At 45.3% G+C, this 16190-nt stretch overlaps 1 protein-coding gene across 7 annotated transcripts in view; it reads left to right on the forward strand.

The window, feature by feature from the left end:
• The window catches only part of Mpped2 (metallophosphoesterase domain containing 2), a 180432-nt gene extending 164836 nt beyond the window's left edge, over positions 1 to 15596 (forward strand). For 6 of the 7 annotated variants that reach the window (XM_075961659.1, XM_075961662.1, XM_075961660.1 and 3 more), the window contains 3 exons: positions 8351 to 8466; positions 11698 to 11811; positions 14214 to 15596. In XM_075961659.1, the coding sequence (XP_075817774.1) occupies positions 8351 to 8466; positions 11698 to 11811; positions 14214 to 14332 (349 nt within the window). In that variant the 3' untranslated portion in view covers positions 14333 to 15596. The remainder of the gene's footprint in view (positions 1 to 8350; positions 8467 to 11697; positions 11812 to 14213) is intronic. The other variant, XM_075961661.1, reaches the window with a different exon arrangement.
• The last annotated feature ends 594 nt before the right edge of the window (positions 15597 to 16190 follow it).

Consider the following 16190-nt stretch of genomic DNA (forward strand, 5'->3'; position numbering starts at 1 on the left):
ACTACCTGGTACAATTTCATTCTTTTGCACACAGAGCACAGAGACCACATTTGTCACCCAGGACTACCCTTTATCAAAACGGTGTCTTTTCATTCCAAGCTCCTTCTAACAAAAGAAGACACTACAAAGTCCTAGTGAAGAGCTGGGACAAGACAGCTGTTGAAAGAAAAGCCTGCAGTGCCCTTTGGAGGCAGCTGAGCCGCTGGTCTGGCAAGGCTGGCTGTCTAAGCAGCTGCACAGGGCACAAAGCTTCAAGTTGCATTTCCCTCTCTCTACTGTCAATGGTGTGTGTGTGTGTGTGTGTGTGTGTGTGTGTGTACATGTGTGTGCGTACTTGTGTGTCTGTGTGTATCTGTGTCTGTGTGTCTCTGTCCTTGTTTCAAATCTGTCTGTGGGCCACAGCAAGACTTTTCTTTAATTACTCGGGTGAGTAACTTGCAGGCTGCCCAAAGGAAGGGTTTGTGTAAGAGAGGGAAAGAGGGCTTCTCCAAATCCAGAGCTAAGGAGGGGAAAACAAGGCAGGAAAGGAGGAAGCGGGAATGGAGAAGGGGACAGGTGTCTGCCTTTCATCTGGATATTCAGGATGACAGGTCTGGTGCCAGGAAACTGCTCTCTCTAAGTGGCAGGGACGCTTTGCAAGCAGAGGAGGGCTCAGCCGTCAGGTGAGCTGGAGATCCAGAATTATCATGACAGCTTCATGGCATGTGGAGTGCTCGGCTGGTTTTCACCAGCGGTGCTTAAATTAGCTTCTCTTGGACCTAGTATGATGCGCAGTCGGAGCGGGATGGATGGTCGTGGGAGCGCCGGGACTAAAGAAGGCTGTGGTTCTGCAGGAACGCTGCATAGGAAACCGGTGTGTGTGCAAACTGGCACCTAGTTTCTGAGTCTTATTGAATGGGGGTGCCAGTCAGCACTGACGCCATCATTTAGTAGCTTTTCAGTTTCTCCAGCGAACCTCCCTGAGTCCCCTATTATAAATATTCGAAGAACCCTAAATACCGCCGCCCTCCTCCCACTGAGCTTTCTCAATTGAAGATCTGGCCACAACCTAATCACCTGTGCTGGCCACCTGAGCAGCCTTGTCTAACCATTTGCCCTATGCACTTGCATTTCGGGGTTTGTCTGTGAAAGACTGAGCGAAGGAATGTGAGCCTCTGAAAAATCTTCCACTCAAACGCAGACCAAGGAAGAGCCTTTTATAAGTAATCAGCCGAAAGAAATCAGGCTGTCTAGCCTTCTAGTAACGCTTGCTGGATCATCTGGAGCAGGGGGTTCTATGATTTGTCGAGTACTTGGCTGAAAATTCTGGAAGGAAGAGCCTGAGCAGTTCTCTGTGTGGACACATATATACACATATAAACAGATATATTGCTAATATATAAATAGAAACTGCAAATTAGTGCTCCCAGCCAGCGTCCTGCCAAAGGTTTTACATACTGTTATCTTATCTACATTGGAAGATAACTATTTTTATTTCAAAGATGAGGGAAGCTGAAAACTCCAAGAAGGCAGGGAAGTGATTGGCAGGTGTGGGACTTGAACATGGGTCTGCTTGACTCCATAATCCATGCTCTTAACCTCTGCCCCTTTAACAAGAACGGCTGGCTTTTATAGCACCTCCGGGTTCTCACGGCTGTATGGAGGCCAGCCTGCCTGGTCCCTGTGCTGGGTGTTACAGGAACCATTGACCTCCCCTTCACAGCTACTGAGGAAATGAGAGAGACACCCCAGGGCTTCTGAGCCTTGTTGAAGTACTCCGGAGACCCTACCCATCAGAAGCCGGCTTTGTGGAACAGCCAGCCCAGTGCTTGTCTGTCCATCAAAGCTACGTGGACACTGACTCACCAGGGCTGGGAATCAGAGCAGCACACCTGACCTCCAATTTTGCTGTTTGCAAATCCTGCCTGGCTAGGACAGGCTCCGCCCCCTTGAAGTTTGTGGAGGAGTAAACAACCATTCTTTGTCCTGGCCTCCCAGGATTTATGGCCAGCAGCTCCTTCAGCCTGCGCCCGATGCACTGTGTACTGCAAACACAGATGACCTTTGCAGCGATTCCATCTCGGCCTGTTTCCGTCTAGAAGGCCTGGGTTTTTTTTTTTTTTATTGACGTTGTTTCCAACTAGTTCTGCCTGTTAACTCTCGTGACTCCCGCTGCTCTAGGAAGTCCAGCCACAGAGGCCGACAGACAAGCACTGATTGGCGTCTTGAAAGCGTCCCCAGTTACCGTCCATCGGAGCCTCAGGTCCCGGTAGTTTCAAGCAGATGGAATTGCTCCCCTTCTCCCCAGAAGGGGAGGGGTCTCAGGCGCAGCTTGGCCTCCTAGCATTAAGGTGCTTTGTGAGCGCCTTTCTTACAAGTTGGTTCCCATGTGGTATTTGTTAGTCACAGCTAATTACCAAGTCCTTGGCCAAGGCACTAGACATTGTTCCTTGGATTCCTCCCCCTCTTTTTCCCCCCTGCCCCCTGTTGCTGCAGAACAAAACCCATTGTGGGGCTCTGGTGGTTAGCTAGGCACATATTTTCCAGAGGAACCCTAACGGGCTCGGTGCTGGGGTCTCGTGTTTCAAACTGAACTGGGTAGAGCATTATTCACCGGCACTGGCAGAGCCCACCTCCGTTCTGAGCAGACGCGTCTCCCACAATCCTCTGGGCCTCTCACAGGCAGTTTGGACAGTTCACTGAGAATAAGTCACAGTATTACTCAGAACCTGCACAGAATGGTAGACTGTTGTGAGCTTTATACCACAAGAAGTTCAAGTGCCAGGTGTTGCCAGCTGCCCCGGGTGGCACCGGCTAGGAAGGAGGAGCAAGGCTGCTGAGACTGAGCTGCCCTCGGGGCTGTCTTTCCCGCTCCCTGGGCAGAGGGCATTCAGATTAGCCTGCTCTGTGTACTGGCTCCTGCAGAAAATGTCCACATCCTAAAAGCAATCTTGAAACCCATGACTGAGTCTCCCTACACTGAGAGGCCCTTCCCTTCCCTAAGGTCCTCATGAGCAAGAGATTTGAGCAGAGAATGAGAATTAGCACCCAAGTCTCCTGACTTTCGGAGGCCCCATTTCTTTTCCTATGCCGACTGGTTCTGGACAGTATCAGCAGACGGTTCTCTCCTTGGCTTCCTGCCACCGTCTTATGACAAAGCCTCACGTTCAGGAGAGAGAGGAACTGTCAGATCCAAAATGACCGTATAGCACTTGTTTTTCTTAGGAAGCACCTCACAGTTCCATGCCATCTTCTGGAATGATTCAGACTGGTAGACAGATGCAGGAACCTTTTATTTTTACATTATATGTATGAGACTCCACATTAAAATCTCACGAAAAGGTTTTTTTGTCTCTGTTGTTCAATGGAAGGTCATAACCTTTGGAGCTGGCCTTTTTGGGGCCACATAGTAGCTACAAATATTAGTTCTGGAGATGTGGGTGAAGTATCACGAATGTCATGCTTCTATCTAAATATAGAAGGATAATACATGGTTAAGGAGTGCTGTGAAGAATTCAAGCCAATAATCTAGATAAAGGCCCTGTATAAAATGTATCAGTGTCTTGGTGGTAAATATTCCTGTCACCATAGCTTAACCACTCGCTGTCACACGCACATGGACTCAAGTTCGAATGAAAGCCAGACATGTTAAGTCTTTTTCATTAACTTGGGCCCTTCTGCTTTTTGTCACAAGCTTAACATTAACCAAGCGCAGTTGGGATTACCTATGGGCCAAGCGTTCAGCCTTGTCTTTCCCTGGAAGCTTATAAAACTGAGTACTTGCTAGGAACGGGATAGGTGTGACTATGGGCTTCTGAGAGAAGAACTTACCAGGGGGACTTTGGGAAGTCTGAAAAAATTAACTCCTGTTCCGTTGACTTTGAAAGCCCTTAGGGTGTCCCGGGGACTCAAAGCCGCCTGCCTCCAGCAGAATCAGAGCGCTTTGCTGAGCCCACAACTTGGGTGTGCTTGGGACTTTTTCAGACCCTTCTCTATTTTCCATCCAAATAAAAACCAGAGCCCCAGAAGCTAGTTTTCAGAATTTAGGAAAGCAGATGTTTTTGCTTATTTTTCTTTCTTCTCTCTTCTGCCAAAATGCTAAGTTTTCATTGGGTTCTGTAGTTGTTTTTCTGTTTTGTTTTGTTTTTACTTTTAAGACACATCTTGGACGAGGGTGGTTGGAAGGGGGAAGAGAAGGGCAGGCATTTCCAAGCAGGGGAACTCTTTTTTAAAAACCGAATGAAGCCATCTAAGAACCCGAGGATGGACAGGCTAGAGAACAAGAGAGAACAAGACTGGTGGTGGATTCCTTTCTGCAAGAGTCTCGGGCTTTCTTCCAGGCCTGGTGCCCAGGGCTGCCTGGCTAAGCAGGAACAGGGAAATGACTATTGCTTTACAACGAATTCTGAAAGTCAGTAGGCCAGGCTGTATCGATGGAACTCACGGGCCCCATAGTTCCCAGCTGTCTAAAGCATGGTCGATACTGATTCGTTCCTATTTCTGCTTTAACCAGTCAACAGGAGCTTGTATCAACACACAACACATTTTTCATATAGGTGTGTTTGTCGGAAGTCTGCCTCTAGTGCTACTGATCTAAAATTCAGTTGTGACAGGGTTGCGTTTCTCTTGAGAGTCTCAGAAGGATTCGTGTGTGTGTGTGTGTGTGTGTGTGTGTGTGTGTGTGTGTGTGTGATATAGTCCTGGGGCTAGCCTGGAACTGGCTATGTAGACCAGACTGGCCTCTAACTAAGAAATCTGCCAGCCTCCACATCCCAAGTTCTGAGATTAAAGGCATGTGCCACCACACCCCACCAACAACTAACGCACTTTTCATGTTTACATAATCCAGCTTTCAAAACCATCCCATTTCTAGCCTCCGAGTCCTTCTGCTCCATCATCAAAGGTAACAACATCATCAGATTCAGTCTTTTCTCGTTGTTCCTCTCATGTCCCCTCCACGGCCCTTTCTTCTTCTGTTAGAGGCCTTGGAGGGTCACACTGGACCCGCCTGCATAATCCAGGATGATGTCCCTATTTTAAGGTTAGCCAAATTCCTTCAGTGGCCCTTGCCATCTCAGGAGATAAAGTCACGGCTAAAGCAGAGAGCACTATAGCTCGCAACAGATACATGGGTCATTTTTATACGGATGCAGTGGTTGCGTACCTGAACTTTCAGTTTTTAGAAATGGAACCTAACAAAAGCTAATGAAAAGAAAAGGATCTTGTTGGTCCAAATACTTGAAAGGAGGGGTGCTCTTGGTGTCAGACCCAGCTGAATCCCTGTGTCTAAGGACATCTCTTTCTTTTGCTTTTTCTTCTAACATTTCTTTTTTGTTGTTGTTGATTTTATTGAGCTCTACAATTTTCTCTGCTCCTATCCCTGCCTCTCCCCTCCCCTCTCCAACCCTCTCCCAAGGTCCCCATGCTCTCAATTTACTCAGAAGATCTTATCTTTTTCTACTTCCAATGTAGATTAGATCCTTGTACGTCTCTCTTACGGTCTTCATTATTGTCTAGGTTCTCTGGGATTGTGATTTGTAGGCTTGTTTTCTTTGTTTTATGTTTAAAATCCACTTAGTAGTGAGTACATATGATAATTGTCTTTCTGGGTCTGGGTTACCTCATTCAAAATGATGCTTTCTAGCTCCATCAATTTGCCTGCAAATTTCAAGATGTTATTTTTTTCTGCTGTGTAGTACTCCATTGTGTAAATGGACCACATTTTCCTTATCCATTCCTCAGTCGAGGGGCATTTAGGTTGTTTCCATGTTCTGGCTATGACAAACAATGCTGCTATGAGCATAGTTGAGCATATGTCCTTGTGGCACGATTGAGCATCCTTTGGACATATACCCAAAAGTGGTATTACTGGGTCTTGAGGAAGGTTGTTTCCTTAATTTTGTGAGAAATCGCCACACTGACATCCAAAGGGGCTGTACCAGCTTGCATTCCCACTAGCAATACAGGAGTGTTCCCTTTGCCCCACAACCTCTCCAGCGTAAGTTGTCATCAGTGTTTTTGATTTTGACCATTCTTACAGGTGTAAAATGGAATCTCAGACTTGTTTTGATTTGCATTTCTTTGGTGATTAAGGATGTTGAGCATTTCCTTAACTGTCTTTCAGCCATTTTAGATTCATCTGTTGAGAGTTCTCTGTTTGGGTCTGTACTCCATTTTCTTATTGGATTATTTGTTCTTTTGATGACCAATTTCTTGAGTTCTTTGTATATTTTAGAGATCGACCCTCTGTCTGATGTGGGGTTGGTGAAGATCTTTTCCTATTCTGTAGGCTGTCGTTTTGTCGTGTTGACTGAGGACAGCTCTTTCTTGTCTTGGGTTACTTTGGTGGTCTGTTGATTCCCAAGCAGAGACTGCCTAGAAGACAGCTGAGATATGTCCCAGCAAGTTCCAGGACTGCACAATTCTTGAGACTTGAGATTCCAGAGAAGAAACATGACATTCTCTTTAGCAGTGCGAACAAAATCCCGAGGATGACACTCAGCTGCCCAGCTTGGGTCGTGTGTGCACTTGGAGGTGAATCACCATATAGGCAAATGCAAGTTGCTTCATCCAGAATCCAGAGTGCAGGAAACCTTACCAGAAGCACATGTATTATTTCAGGGAGGGAGTAACTTACCAAAGAAAATACAGCATTGTCACCAGAAGAAGGAAAGAGCTGGACCTGCCATCATATTATTGCTTGATTTCCGAACCATGAAATGGAGATAGCATTTGGCTTCAAGCCACAGGCAAACTTGAAAGAGCCTAGAAATGGTTCATTTAAAGCAAGTAATTTACATCAGGTAGCACATAGGAAGAAGATTTGGCACTGTGGTTAAATTTATTGGTTTTGGAACCAGATTGCCTTGGTTTAGGGCCAAGTTATGTTTACTTGGTTTCGTCATCTGTAAAATGGGGATGGTAACACTATCCGTCTCAGAAAGTGTTAACCTTGTGAGGATGAAGTATGTCAGAAAAAGTGCTTAGAATAAGACCCTGACAATGTAAACGCCGAATTAACAACAGCTGTGTTGAGGAGTATTCCCATTTTATTATTATATTGCAAGTCAGAAACTCCAGGAAGATGGTGGCCTTGGAAAGAGGGTAGGAAGTACATAAGCTGCTTTATTAGGTTTCTCTTGCTAGAGCCAGTCTTTTCTTTCTTGAACTTTCCACATTCACCACAATGGGAGGTTGAGGTTGTCGCGTGAAATGTGGATTTTGACATGAAGAGAAAGGCCATCTTTCCACCCCTGATCTTGACTGTGTGTGCCCACCACCAAATGAATGTTTTGTCAATGTTTCTAAGTTTGGATTCTTGAGATAATCCTGTTCATTTGGCCATGGATTGTCTTCAAATAAGAGCACAGTCTACATTTGCTCAGCTGTGACCAGCAGTGGGCAGGCTGAGCTGGAAGAAAAAGTTGAGCAGGAGCCGAAAACTTACACATCTTGTCATTTGCAAGTGGGCCGAGCAAACTGGAATTTCCCTACAGAACAATGCAGTCATTTTCAGAGAATATGTTCGGCTTGAATGTTTTGGATAGGTCCAATCAGAAGCACCTTGTAGAAGCACGTTAGGCCTGCAGGATTTATAGAGAGAAGGTGTTTGCTCTCTCGCTAGCAAACAGGAAATTTGTAAGCAAGGCACCGTTGAGGCATCCCCATTCCTTTGCCTACATATTCTCCAGCTCAGAGATACGTTCCTGACGCATAAGCTCCAGGAAGATGCTCGTGGGTATTGTCGGGAGATGCTTAGAGGTGCTGTTGAGAAGCAGATTCCAGAGGGACCAGGAATGTCCCCGGAATCTTCCCTGTGGTGGCAGGAAGAGCTTTGGGTAAACCCCTTTCCCTCTTCCCAGCCCCCAGTCTGTTGGGGCCTCAGCAGCCTCCATCCAGTCTGTTCAGGACATTTCAGTGAACAGAGATTTTTTTCCCTCTAGTCGTGCCCTTTTCTTCAAGACTAAAAAGGATCCCTGCAGTAATGGGGAGAGTCAGGAAGTACTGGTGAGGTTTCTCATCTCTGCAGCACTAAGGGAGGCTGGCAATGCTGTGGCCCAGGACTGGCTATCTTGGGAAGCAGTAAGGTTTGGGGGGAGAAAAAGCATTGTCACCGTTTCGTCAGAAGCCTGCCAGGCAAGTCTCCACTGTTGAGGCTCCCGTGCTCTTTTCAGTTAAACAATTTGTAGGCACCATGCCTGCTTTCAAATCGCTTGGTTTTGAAGCAGTCAACAGAAAAGCAGCCTGCTGCCAGGGCCAGCCATCAAAAGGGAAGAGAGAGCATTGCAAGCCGTGGGTGGATGTGCGTGAGAAATGTGAGAGTGTGGAGTCCCGTGCCGCTGCCTGACCCGTGTGCGTTATCTCCCCAAAGGACCCCGTGGTTTAATGGATGGGGCTTTAACCTACCCAGAGGCCAGTCTCTGCTGGACAAATGGAACCTCATCCCCGAGGGCATCGACATACTCATGACACACGGACCTCCTCTAGGTAAGTGGAGCAAAGGTTGTCCTTTGTCATAAGATGCTCCCCCTCCCCCAGCACAATGAATAATTCTTTGGAGAATTAATAATTTTCCTTTATGAAAAAAAAACAGTAAATGCAAAAAAAAGAGAGTCAGTGTCTCTAAAGAAACCCAGCATGGTCAGTAAATTCAGCAGCTCTGCTAGGCTGACAGGGGTTCAGGACTTTTTTTTTTAAGTAGAGTCAGGAAAAAGAACCAAATGAGCATAGAACACCACAGTCTTTTCCCTTTTTTTTTTTTTTTTTTTTTTGGTTTTGGTTTTCGAGACAGGGTTTCTATATAGCTTTGGAGCCTGTCCTGGAACTAGCTCTTGTAGATCAGGCTGGCCTCGAACTCACAGAGATTCACCTCTGCCTCTGCCTCTGCCTCCCAAGTGCTAGGATTAAAGGCGTGTGCCACCACCACCCAGCTCAACACCACAGTCTTTTAAGCTTGGTAATTTATTTTAAGAACTGTGTTCCCTTCCAGTGAAGGGGTAAGAGAGGACACGGAAGAAGACAGAGACCTATCAGGCATGGGCATCTGAATTTGAGTCCAAAGAAACTCGTTTTTCCTTTCACACAGAGCATTGGCCTGGGTTATCTTTAAAGATGAACATTTGAGCTGATTATATGAGGAAAAAAGTTTTTTGTTTTTTTAAAGGATGAAGTATTTTCAAAAGAACTTGCCATGAAATTTACTTATGGACCTGCTATTTTTCAGGCATATATACTGTGACGACATCCCTATTTATATTCTCTCTGGTGTCAAAGCTACCTCCCTAGTGATGCAGACTACAGTCAGGAGATAGTTATATGATTTAAGTAATTAGATCCTGATTATTCATAAGCTTGCCATTGGTTTAGCTTGCTATAGAACATTTCCAACCAGGGTTCACCATCCTGTGAATTATGCCAGGACACTTCCTGCCCAGCTAAAGCAGGCTCAGAAAATTCAGATATTTACTTTTAAATACAAATGTTGGTAGTTATTGATTTATTTTTATGGGGAAGCACCTTTTTCATATTATTATAACACGTTGTATTAACAGTTTTCCTGGTCATAGTGAGTTGAAGGGGAAATAATGTGGGTCTAAGTGCCTTTCAGGATTTCTGTTGCTACCTTGTTAAGCAAGGCCCTTCCCTCTTGTATCAGTCTGCAGAACCACACAGATTATTACTCATTCCTGATGCGTATTTAGCCTTTGTAGATACCCCTGTTAAGAGCCACTCGGTGCTGTTTTTTCTTCCCTTATGATGTGGGGGGGGGCGCTCATGTTTTCTGAACAATTGAAAAGGAAAATGGAGGCTGAGCCCTGGAGCCCCAGGGGAAGTGAGGAAGAGGCTAGTTCCGTTGCAGCTGATGTAGTACGCATGGGTTCACCATGCGCATGCTCGCTGATGCACTTCACCGCATCCTGCATTCTCCAGGACTGTGTTTGCCAAGGACCCTAATCAAATCGTTATCGATTTATTTCCTTATTTAGACTCATGTAATCATTAAATTGCTAATGACGTATTTTGACTAGCATGCCTTACTCTGCAAGAGCGCCTCGCAGGGACAACATCCCAGCCAGCCTGGCTCCTCTACCTGAGCAGCCTGGGTGGGCACAGGTCCTTGAGTTGGTCTTGGATAGCTGGGTGCAGTTCATGGTGAGGGTCCTGGCTAGCAGACAGCATAGAAGCAGTCCATCACCGGAGCATTCCTTAGACTATGACTTCACACAGAACAGCCAGTTAACAACGAAGTCATTTTGGCAAGAAGTAAGTGGTAGTAACAGCTAAGGCTCGACAGTAGATTCTACAGAATCCCAACATCCTGGTTACTCTTCCAGCAGAGGCTACCATCCTTCTCTTTGTAGTATAAGTGAGGTAAACCAGGATGTACTTATATCAGAGGGAGGTTCACACCTAGTAGCTTCGTAAGAAGATAGGCGAAGCTTTCACAATGTAAAGACGAGCTTTAAGACTGGGCTTCTTTGAAGAATGCTGTATTTGAGGGGGAGGCTGAAGAGTTTGAATTCCCAGTGTGAAGGAAGCTGTAGGTGCTGTTTACTGTCTGCTCTTAGAGTCTCAGCAAGATGATATCTAAGGTGCTCATATACACAGTGAAGTGTTTTTTCTTCTTCAAGAGAACACATCCATGTGGTAATAATGATAATCACCGTGGATTCAGAATTACCCGCTTTTCTTAATAGTTTTAAATACTAATAGTTTTAAATGCCCTGCCTTGATTTTTGCTAGGCACTCTTTTGTCTGGTAGTCTTCCTACTTGGTCCAGTCATGCCCCACATCCCAGTTAGCCTGTCTTTACGGAGACTAAATATTCATTCCTACTGCCTAGGCAAACGGAACAGAAATCTGTCCCTTCCTGCCCAGCCGTTTCTACTGTAGAAAGCACCTAATGGAACTGTCTAATGGATTCGCACAGATTATGATTTAGCCTTTCATCCCACCTGCCTTCTTTAGACCCATCCTGCTGAGGTGTATGGATTTCATTTTAGACCATAATTATCTGGATAGCTGACTTTTGCTATAATTGATGTCAGTTTTTTTTATATAGATTTTCTGCATTAAGCAGAGGACTAAGTGGCTTTTACTTTAAAAACTAGTCAATTAGCCCAAGCTTGCTGCATGCCACCATGAGGTCGTGTTGTCTGTGGCCATAGAGGAGTGGAGGAACAACGGGTAGCCAAAAGCTGTCTGTCAGAAGCCCCACGGGTTAAGAGGGACATCTCTAAGCGGACCGGGCATCCTGTGGCCAGTTCCCTGGCAGCTCTTTCACAGCCCCTCTCCGTGAACCATCATGGGAGTGGACTGGTATTGGTAAATCTACACATAAGAAAGGATTTTGAAAAGAGAGAGCAACAGAGCAAATGGAGGAGGAAAGAGCCATTACGGGGCTGCCAGGAAAGGTGTCATTGATCTCACGAAGAAGATCTGAAACCTGTGGCTGAATAAATCAGACTTCTTGCAGGAAAAGAATGTTAATTAACTGGAAGGGGGGAAGAATGGAAACCAAGAAAAAAAATTAATCAAGAATCCAAAGAAGACAAAGTGACGAGTGGATGTTCCTTAAGCGCGGTGTGGGCTTTAATGGAGAAGCTAAGATTACGGATAACATAATAAAGCCTCTGTGAGTTATAGCTTCCTGAAAGTCAGAACGAAACCTTACCTGAGAAAGGAGAATTAAGAGTATTGATTGCATTCTGTCCTTAGGTTTCCGGGACTGGGTTCCAAAGGAGCTCCAAAGGGTGGGCTGCGTGGAGCTCTTAAACACGGTCCAGAGGCGGGTTCGGCCGAAGCTCCACGTGTTCGGTGGAATTCATGAAGGTAAGAACACAGGGGTATCCATGACCTCACACTTCCCAGAAAACAGCATCAGCTAGAATGGATTGGTGGAAACGGTGGTTCTCAAACTTTATCACAAAGGAACCCATTAGGAGATGAAACCTCACGAGAAAGCTGATAAGTAGTTTGCATTGCTGTCTTATAAATAGAACAGGGAGGGAGAACCTTGTGTGTCTTACTTTACCACAAAGCCCACGCTCTCCCAGGCAGCACTGGGACCTAGGGGCTCTACCGAGAAATAAAGACCAATAAAGCTAACTTCCCTGTTTAAGGGAACTGGACGAGATGTTCTCGAGGTTAGGCACAACCTAAAGCATCTGTAGTCCCTGCGGGGTCTTGTATGCCAAACCCAGAAAGAACCAGGAACACAGGACATTCTCCGCAGAATTACTGTGGACGTGCAAGGAACGGTTGTGGAAGGAGACACTCTGTAGATCAGCATTTCCCTACTAAGCTTGGAGTTGTAGAAATGATTAGCACTGTTGGCTGCAGCTGAGGCGACCTGGAACAATGAAATCTCTCAATGAGAAAATATCCATTCATTGCTTTCTGCCTTCAAGGTAAGCTGAGTCAAGGTCCCAGAATCCATAAGCCTCAAGAAACCTTCGCAGCTCTGAATTTTGTCTGCTCTGCCCTTTTCAAACCAGATTGTAGAGAAGCAGAGTATTCTGTCAGCCGATCTCAGGGTCTGGGAACCCATGAGACTGGCCCGGGCATGCGCGTTTGTGTGCAGCAAAAACATTTATGTGGGCAGCTGCCGTGTTTCCTAGCCCTTATTCACTCTGGCTCTCTGAAGTTATTTATGAATGTCAGAGTCAAGCTGAAGTGTGTGAGGCTGTGTGTTTGGTGAAACGGAATGTAGCTTACCCCACAGAGTCCACAGGCACGACAGCTTCCTAGTTACGTGGGTAATAAAGACCATATTGAAAAAGCATCCTCCTAAGGCTGGAGAAAATTCAGCTTGCTTTAAGCACAGGCACCGGCTGAGTGGCTGGGAAGCAGAGTTGCAGCCAGTTCCTGGGCAGGAGGCAGGGTGTGGGGGGGCGGGGAGGCGGTGGACTTCAGTCTCTTGTGCTCCCTAAGAGGAGAATCACCTAGAGACGGGGCTGCCTCTCTAAACTACATTTCCAGGGGAGGGGTTGGCTGTTATCTTGAAAACTAGTTTGAATTCCTGTGGGATTCCTCTGAGTTTGCATTTCACCCTTTAAAAAAAAGAAGTTTAAGTCATCAATTTACCTTAAACCCGCCAGACAATTAGAGAATTCCACCGAAGCCCTACAATAATAAAGTTGCTTTCAAGGGAAGCGATCATATTCAAATAAACTTGTCTTGCTTTTATTCACTTAAGACAGCTAAAGAGGGCAGCACGAGGGCAAATACCAGCCTCTTGATGGAGAGAGATAACAAGACTTTATGACCCCGGAACCAAACAGTGCACATTTTAAATGCAGCTTTGCTTTTCTTAAGAGATTTTTTTTTCCAATGACCCTCATTAAGCTCTCAACGAGCTTACTTGGAAAATTTTTAGCAAATGGAGTGGGGGGGAGGGGAGGACAAGAACCTTATCAGTAATTTCTGTATGTCCTGGTCATCTTATTTCTTCACGGCTGTGTTTTCCTGTGCCACGGAGACCAGTGTGAACCTAGAATTACTGTCTCATCGCAGATGCGTTCAGGTGTCCAGGGAAATATGCAAACTCCCAAGACGCCTAAAAATGTCAGCATGTTAAAAACCACAGATGGGGTCTACATGCCAGGGTGCCATGGCATTTTCTCAGCTGGGTCCATTTAGGAAATGGGATCCTGTGGCGATGTTCCTCCCTACCACAGTGGAAGAAGCAATGCTTTTGAGTGAAATGGAACCTAGCATTCAGACCATATAACTCAAGGCAGAATCAATCACTATGGAGACAGATCACTCTAGCAATGAGGAAGGAGAACATCCACAGCTAAACTCCTGCCTTCCTCCCCTGCCACAAAGCCCACGTGGAGCCTGGTTCTGCTTTTAGACTATTTCCTTCCCTTGAGTTCAATAGTTAATGCAGTTTTTTGAAAGAAAAAAATGACCCTTTGAAGGTAGAGGAGTGCTTTTCTTTATCCTCGGTCAAACAGGTGTCACGTCCTTCCCCTGACCAGTTCAGTATTTGAGCAAAGGGGGCACGGGGAAGAAAAACTGTTTGTTGAACGGGAGAAAACTCCCCTTTTGGAGAAACCAGAGCAAAACTGGACAGAAATTCCTGAAATTTGCATCTATGTGACAGGCTCACCGAATTTCATCTCCCCTCCCTCTGATGATGATTTTGTTATGCTACCTGCCTGGTAGCCCTGTGTTCAGCCATTGTCATTTGTTTATGTTACAGTAACCGTGACACTGTCTTCCTACAGGGTACGGCATCATGACCGACGGTTACACCACGTACGTCAATGCCTCCACCTGTACAGTGAGCTTTCAACCCACCAACCCTCCAATTATATTTGACCTTCCGAACCCGCAGGGCTCCTAAAGCTCTCCACACCCTATTGGAATGTGAGGGACGGTCTACAAACTGCCATTTTTCTAATTATAAACTTACATTCTCTGACTTGTTTGTTTTCAAATCCTGTGAGTTCTTTTTGTAAATTGTTGGAACAGGAGGAAAAGAAAAACGACGCTAGAGTTGTGCCGCCTCTTTTCGTGTTTTAAGTGGGGTACCCATTTGAAATCAAAAGAGCATTATGGATCTGTAAGATGACTTCTGTCTGCTCAAAGGCCACGCCATTGTAAATTGTTAGTGTTTGCCAAAGGACAGCCAAGCTTTCTTTAAAAACAAACAAACAAAAAAAAAAGATTTTAAAAAGTCTTATTTGAATATGCTTTAAGCTGAAAGAAGAAGATTTTTACTAAGAAGAGAAACACATAGGCAGTGTTTTTGAAAACCACCCAGGTTTGCACAGCTCTTTGAGTATCGTTTGATGTGTTCTGTTGTTGTTTTCTTGGTGTTAGTTCACTTTTATTTTACAGATGTGGCCCCAATTTAGAGCAATCTCAGCAGAGGTAGGTCTGGAAAAACCTTAGCTTCATGCTGGCTGTCAAAAAGACTGTGTCCAAGCTGGGGAAGAAAAGCCCTCCTTCAGAGGCTTAGCCAGAGAGGCCCATATCTGGGTTATGCAAACTCGCGCCGTTTATTTGTTTCTTTTAAGTTATTTGAGCTTTAAAAATACGGAAACAAGAATCTGTGAAGAGCAGATATTCATGCAAGGAAAAAAAACTGTGCAGACTCCTTTTCAATGTGGATTTATATATATATAAATATTTTTTGTGCATTATGACTAAGGTAAGAGTTTAATGTTGCCAAGGACAGTCCAACTGCAAAGCGTTGCTGTGCACCAGCACATCGGAAGTCCGAAGGAACTGACCCCTTCCTCCTCTGAACCCAAGGTCTGAAAGAGCTTGCGTTCAGCCTAGGTACAGAAACAAGTGTGTATAGACTTCAATGGATGCATTGGAAGCGAACTAAAAATAAGGCTTAGTCGTGCTTTCTATTTAAATGCCCTGCATTGTCTTCTCACTCCCTCCCCACTCCCATTTTGCACTGTGTGTTGATGCAATCTTCGCTAGCACAAAATATTGTTGCTAATAATCCTTTCTGTTCTCCCATTGTCGATGCCATCGAGCTCTATTCTATGTTACCTTAAAATTTAGGAAAGCAGTTGTTTTCTTTAAATTTATTGTGATATTCTATATCTAGCGGCCTTTATATGCAAATAAAATTGCAAGATTTTTAAATCCGTGCTGTGTGGTTGGGCTACCAGGGGAAAGATAGTAGATTTGCCCCGGAGACAGGCGGATTTATTTACGTGCAATTTAAGTAATCCCCTCTGAACCATTAGAATATTGGGTTTGGATTTTTTTTTCCTAATAAATGTTTGTGGCCTGCCAATCAATCACAGGCCAACAGGTACATCTATAAGGCAGTGACAGTACTGGCTCCTTTCAGGACATTGTCATCTGTCTTGCCTTAGGCTTGAGGGGTGTAGCTTCTGTCTTTTGCCATTGTCATGTCTGGGGAACAGAGCCTGCCAAGGCTGTGTCTGCTGTTTGGGGCGCGTCAGTGGTGTTGAGTATGGGAAGCCACAGAAGACAGGGTACCGCTCACTGAACATTCATCCTCGTGAGTAGTCACCACCCTCCAAGCCACCATCCCCACCACCACCACGTCCACCACACACACACTGTTCTGTTGTTGTTAATGGTTCCCCCGACATGTTCTTTCCATGAGAAGAGAGGACCAGTGGTGGGATGTGGAAATTGTGTATACCTCTTTTATTTTGCCTACAGAACCATTGAAGAAAAGCAATAGGATCTCGTTTATTATTGTTATT

The sequence above is a fragment of the Microtus pennsylvanicus genome, chromosome 2 (assembly GCF_037038515.1).
Source record: "Microtus pennsylvanicus isolate mMicPen1 chromosome 2, mMicPen1.hap1, whole genome shotgun sequence".
Classification (NCBI taxonomy): Eukaryota; Metazoa; Chordata; class Mammalia; order Rodentia; family Cricetidae; genus Microtus; species Microtus pennsylvanicus.